Source organism: Jatropha curcas, chromosome 4, assembly GCF_041381405.1.
Source record: "Jatropha curcas cultivar XTBG-Jc1 chromosome 4, XTBG_Jcur_1.0, whole genome shotgun sequence".
Classification (NCBI taxonomy): Eukaryota; Viridiplantae; Streptophyta; class Magnoliopsida; order Malpighiales; family Euphorbiaceae; genus Jatropha; species Jatropha curcas.
The window spans coordinates 20,851,681-20,858,415 of record NC_143154.1 but is presented as its reverse complement, the minus strand read 5'-3'; the positions used below and the strand labels follow the sequence as shown (position 1 = coordinate 20,858,415).

The 6,735-nt window shown below is 35.6% G+C and overlaps 1 protein-coding gene and 1 non-coding gene across 2 annotated transcripts; one reads left to right on the top strand and one right to left on the bottom strand.

Annotated features, from left to right (window-relative positions):
• Positions 1–1,381: 1,381 nt before the first annotated feature.
• LOC149496950 (uncharacterized) lies at positions 1,382–5,986 on the top strand. Its single transcript, XM_089719975.1, has 5 exons — positions 1,382–2,872; positions 2,924–4,757; positions 4,855–5,113; positions 5,729–5,847; positions 5,961–5,986. The coding sequence occupies exons 1-5, from the start codon at positions 1,382–1,384 to the stop codon at positions 5,984–5,986; spliced, it is 3,729 nt and encodes a 1,242-aa protein (XP_089576101.1).
• LOC149496951 (small nucleolar RNA R71) lies at positions 1,877–1,983 on the bottom strand. The gene has a single exon (XR_016320719.1). It is a non-coding gene; the product is annotated as a small nucleolar RNA R71 (small nucleolar RNA).
• Positions 5,987–6,735: the final 749 nt, after the last annotated feature.

The window sequence follows — 6,735 nt, the reverse complement described above, 5'->3', positions numbered from 1 at the left end:
GCGAGCGCGCCTTCCATCTGCACGGGAGCAAGAAAGCACCTTTGAGAGGCAGAAAGCTTGCCAGCGAAATACGCGAGCGCGCCTTCCATATGCGCGAGCGCGAACAGAACTCTTGAGAGGCAGAAGCATTTGGAGCATAAGTCGCGAGCGCGACCTTCACCAGCGCGAGCGCGAGTCGAGATTTCCAGGAGACGTGATTGCTGCCTTTTCATCAGAGAATCATATCTTTCCATGCAAGGGTCGGGACTCCTCCCAAGAGAAGTCACCTCAAGCACCTCTTGGCCAACCAATCACTACCAACACCACCATCACTCTCCTCCTTTATAAATAGCAATCAAAGTGAAGCAAGAAAAAGAGACAGAGAGATACAGAATTAATTCTTATTCAGAGTTAGATTCACAAAACACTTAGATTGTATTAGGAGAAGTGTGTTAGTAGTACTTAGAGCAAGATTGACGAAAGTCACTTGTTATTGATTGTGCCAAGAAACACCAAGAAGTTCCTCGAGGTGTGACGCCCTCCGGAGGCTTGAGTTAGATTCATTCTTTCTCTTGTTTTATAGACTTATTGTATGTTGTTCTTCATAACTCTTCTATGCAAAGCAACAATATTTAATTGGTAGTATTCAATAAAAATTCTTTAAGTTATCTTTTGGTCTTTGTTTAATCAAAGTTACTAGATTATATTCTCAGAAGGAAATAGTTTAGTAAAGATCAAAGAGATTTAATTCATTGAATTGAATTTGCATATGAATATTTCACTTATTTCTGTTGAAGTTAAAACTGTCTTATTGAAATAATCAAAGAATAAGAATTAGGTTTAATATTCAACAAGATAGGGATTTTGTTATATGTAGAAATACATATAATAGAAAGTATAATTCTATACTGAAAAGTTGAATTATATTATACCATAAGTAATTAAAGAATTCTTTATTGTATATTACAAGCTTTTGAATAGAAAAGAGAAAACCCTGTGCATGATTAATTATTCTAAGTATTTTACTACACACTTGTCTTTATGATTAATTATACTAAGTATTTGACTGTACACTTGTCTTTTAATTTAATTAAACATTATCCTTAGCATAAATAGAAAATAATCACTTCTGTATTTATTTCTGTAAACACATCATTAAGAATAAAGTAGCAAGTGGACTCAACCCGTTCTTCGTGGGATCGATCTTTTATTACTACGTTGCGATCCGTATACTTGCGGGAACTCAAAAGAGATGCAACAAGTTTTTGGCGCCGTTGCCGGGGAACGGTGTTCTGTCATTTAACGAAATATTCTTATATGTGATTTGCAGTTTATTTTAATTAAGATACATACTTATAGTTGATTCAAAATTTTGCAGGAACACACAGTTTACATAACTCATATGCCAAGTACCAGATCTTCAAACAGTGAATTGGAGGATTATCAACCTGAGATTGAACAATTTCTTTCACAACGAAAAAAGAAGAAGAAAAGAAGAAATTCAAGAATCATGGGTGATGGAAATCCGCCACAGAGGTTGATGGACTTTGTGACTCCAAGTTTAAATGGTTCACAAAAGGGAGTAGTACGTCCACCGGTAAATGCTAACCAGTTTGAGATTAAACCGGCTTTATTACAAATGCTCCAAAATAGTGTTCAGTTCTACGGATTACCAAATGAGGATCCTAACTCACATGTAGCCAGTTTTCTTGAAATCTGTGATACATTCAAGATGAATTCGGTACCAGCAGATGCCATCAAGTTACGTCTATGTCCTTTCACATTGAAAGACAAGGCAAAAGCTTGGTTGAATTCATTACCACCAAACTCTATCACTACTTGGGAAGAACTAGCCCAAGCCTTCCTATCAAAGTATTTCCCACTAGCAAAAACCGCTAGGCTTATCAAAGAAATAACCTCATTTACCCAGCATGAAAATGAGCCCCTATATGAGGCATGGGATTGCTATAAAGAGCTCCAACGAGTTTGCCCACACCATGGCCTTCCCCAAAATATATTGATTCAAACCTTCTACAATGGGGTGACACCTTCTACAAGAGGAACTATAGATGCCATGGCAGGAGGATCATTAATGAAGAAGACTACTAATGATGCAATTGAGCTACTAGAAGAGATGGCCAACAATAATAGCATATGGCCAACTGAAAGGGCTCAGGTAAGTCATTCTTCTACTAATAATGAGTCTTCATCTTCTTCAAAGAATTCAGTAAAGAAAGTGCATGAATTAGATCCTTTAACTATGATGCAAGCACAGATTTCTGCTTTGTCTTATAAAATTGATAACTTAAACATAAGTAAATCAACACCTCTTATTTGTGACAATTGCGGTCAAAATGGGCATGTGTCAAATGAATGTAATTATAAGCATCCGGGTATGGAGGAGCAAGTGAATTATGTCCAAGGACAAGTTCGTGGTCCATACTCACATACTTATAATACTAAAAATCGTAATTATCATAATTCCTTTTGGAGAAATCATGATAATCAGGAAAGGGGCAATCAGGTTAGTCAATCTCAAGATAGGCTGGGACAATTGACTAATAAGCTTGATAAATTTCTAGAGGGATTCAACCAAAAGATGAGTAGTCAAGATGATAGTTTTAAATGGTTAGAATCAAAGTTTGACAAGTTATTCAAAAATCATTCATCATCCATACATAATTTGGAGGTACAAGTAGGGCAGCTTGCAAGTGGCATTTCATCACGTGAAGTGGGAAATCTTCCTAGTAATACAGAAAAGAATCCTAGGGAGAATGTAAGTGCCATTGCCTTACGAAGTGGAAAAATAGTAGATAAAATAGTTCCTTCGGGTACTGATGTTAATGTTTTGAATAATGCAACTGTGGAGCCGGTTTGTGAACCGAGCATTGAAGTAAATAGTGCAGGATCAAGAGGACAAGAAACAGGAAAGAATAAGGGGAAGGACAATGATAAAACATATCAATCTAGGCCCCCTTTTCTGCAAAGGCTCAAGAAGCAGGAGCAAGATAAGCAGTTCTTAAATTTTATTGATAAACTGAAAAATTTGCATATCAACATGTCGCTCATGGAAGCTATCACACAAATTCCAAACTACTGTAAGTTCCTTAAAGATTTGATCTCAAAGAAACGGAGTTGGGAAGATGTGTCGACAGTCACTCTAACTGAGGATTGTAGCTCCATAATCTCAAGTAAGTTACCTACTAAACTCAAAGATCCAGGGAGTTTCACTATACCATGCAAATTAGGTAAAGTAGATTTTCCTAGATGTCTATGTGATTTAGGAGCAAGTATTAATTTGATGCCATTATCTCTCTTTAAGAAATTGGGACTAGAGGATGAAGTTAAAAGAACTAATATGGTTTTACAACTTGCTGACCAAACTATTAAAAGACCCTATGGTATCATTGAAGATGTACTTGTTAAGGTTGACAAATTTATTTTTCCAACTGATTTCGTCATACTTGACTTTGTTTATGATAAAAATTGCCCTCTTATTTTAGGAAGACCATTTATGAACACAGGGAGAGCATTAATTGATGTTTCAGAAGGAAAATTAGTCCTTAGGATAGGTGATGATGTCATTGAGTTTCATATAGATAAAGCTATGAAATATCCTATGGATGAGGGAAATTGCATGAGAATTGACATAGTTGATGCATGCATACAAGAAATATTTACCTTGGAAGGTAATGAAAAATTTGAAGAAGAAAATGTCAATATTGAAGAAGAGGAGTTTATAAATTTAAGACCTGAAATGTTACTTAGGGAGCATGAACCTTTACCACCATCAATTGAAGTTCCACCAATAGAAGACCTTAAAGAGTTACCAAGTCATTTGCGATATGCTTTCTTAGGTAAAGATCACACACTTCCTATAATTATTTCTAACAAATTAACTGTAGATCAAGAGAATGATTTATTAAAAATTGTTAGAAATAGGATTAAGAGTATAGGATGGCAAATTTCTGACCTTAAGGGGATAAGTCCAAATCGAGTCATGCATTACATCAATCTTGAGGATGGACATATACCTAAGGCAGAAAGACAAAGGAGACTTAATCCTAGTATGAAAGAAGTAGTGAAGAAAGAAATTATCAAGTTACTAGATGCAGGAATAATATACCCAATTTCGGATAGCCAATGGGTTAGTCCAATTCAATGTGTACCTAAAAAGGGAGGAATGACTGTAGTAAAAAATGAAAATGGTGAACTAATTCCTACTAGGACCACTACAGGTTGGAGGGTATGTATTGATTATAGAAAACTTAATTCAGCCACCAGAAAAGATCATTTTCCATTACCATTCATAGATCAAATGTTAGAAAGAATTGATGGTCATGCTTTCTATTGTTTTCTTGATGGATATTCGGGATATTTTCAGATTTATATCTTTCCGAATGACCAAGAGAAAACCACATTTACTTGTCCATTTGGTACATTTGCGTATAGACGCATGCCTTTTGGATTATGCAATGCACCTGCAACATTTCAACGGTGCATGACCGCGATTTTTAATGACTACATAGAAGAAATTATGGATGTCTTTATGGATGACTTTTCTGTGTATGGTGATTCATTTGAAGGTTGTTTGAAAAATCTAGATCTTGTATTATCAAGATGTGAAAGTGCTAACTTGGTTTTGAATTGGGAGAAATGCCACTTTATGGTTGATGAGGGCATTGTTTTAGGGCACAAAATAAGTAAGGAAGGAATCCAGACAGATAGGGAAAAGATAGAAGCTATAGAAAAATTACCTCCTCCTACTGCGGTTAAAGGTATAAGATCTTTTCTAGGCCATGCAGGATTTTATAGAAGATTTATAAAAAAATTTTTCTATCATTGCTAAACCTCTAACTAACTTACTTGTTAAAGATGCATCTTTTGATTTTTCTCCAGAATGTTTAGAGGCTTTTAAAACTTTAAAGAAGGCATTAGTAAGTGCACCTGTTATAGCAAAACCCAATTGGGGATTACCATTTGAAATAATGTGTGATGCTAGTGATGTTGCTGTTGGTTGTGTATTAGGCCAAAGACATGAGAAAAAGTTGCATGTGATATACTATGCTAGCCATGTTCTAACTAGTACTCAAATGAATTATACAACTACTGAGAAGGAAATGTTGGCTGTGGTGTATGCATGTGATAAATTCAGATCATACTTGTTAGGAGCAAAAGTCATAATCTATACTGATCATTCTGCATTGAAATACCTGTTTGATAAAAAAGATGCAAAACCACGTCTTATTCGATGGGTATTATTATTGCAAGAATTTGACATTGAAATTAGAGACAAAAAGGGTTCTGAAAATTTAGTTGCAGATCATTTATCACGTCTAGAAAATGAAGAAGGACCAATAGGAGAAACTACAATTATAAATGAAAATTTTCCAGATGAGAATTTAATGTTAGTACAACATGTTCACACACCTTGGTATGCTGACATTGCAAATTTTCTAGCTTCTAACATCATACCTCCAGATATGACTTATGCACGAAAGAAGAAGTTCTATGCAGATGCTAAAAATTTCTTATGGGATGAACCATTCTTGTTTAAGATATGTATGGACGGTATGATGAGAAGATGTGTAGGGGAAACAGAAATACAAGATATACTTATGCATTGTCATTCTAGTCCATATGGAGGGCATCATGGAGCAAATAGAACTGCTTCAAAGGTTTTGGAAAGTGGCTTTTATTGGCCCACTTTATTCCACGATGCTCGTATATTTGTCTCTCATTGTGACAGGTGTCAACGGGTTGGCAACATAAGTCGAAAAGATGAAATGCCTTTATCCAACATACTCGAGGTAGAGATATTTGATGTATGGGGAATCGACTTCATGGGACCATTCCCTATTTCACAAGGTGAGTTATATCTTAGTAGCTGTTGACTATGTTTCCAAGTGGGTGGAAGCACAAGCTTGTGCCACAAACAATGCCAATACAGTGGTCAAATTCTTAAAAGCATTATTTACCAGATTTGGGGTTCCAAGAGCAATCATAAGTGACGGAGGTACGCACTTTTTAAATAGATCGTTTGAAAGCCTTTTGAGGAAATATGGAGTACATCACAAGGTATCTACCCCATATCATCCACAAACTTGTGGTCAATTGGAAATTTCAAACCGAGAGCTTAAGTGGATTTTGGAAAAAACTGTCAATTCATCACGAAAGGATTGGTCGCTTAAACTCGATGATGCACTCTAGGCCTATAGAACGGCATTTAAGACACCAATTGGGATGTCTCCATATCGTCTAATTTATGGTAAGGCATGTCACCTACCCCTAGAATTGGAATATAAAGCATATTGGGCAATAAAGTCTTTAAATTTTGATTTAAGCAAGGCTGGTTACAAAAGGAAACTTCAGTTAAATGAACTTGATAAGATCAGATTATTAGCATATGAAAATGCCAAGTTATACAAGGAAAGAACTAAGAAATGGCATGATAATCAAATTCGAATCAAATCATTTAAGGAAGGAGACCAAGTGTTATTGTTCAATTCAAGACTACGCCTATTTCCTAGAAAACTGAAGTCCAGATGGAGTGGACCATTTGAGGTAATCAAAGTTGCAGAACATAGAGCATTAGAATTGAAGAATCTATCTAATGGTTCTACATTCGTGGTAAATGGACAACGGTGTAAGCTTTATTTGGGTAATAGGATTGAGGATCCACCACAGGTAACATTTTAAATCCATTTCATAGGTATGAATAAATTTCATTAACTACTTAATATACTTTGTTTATTA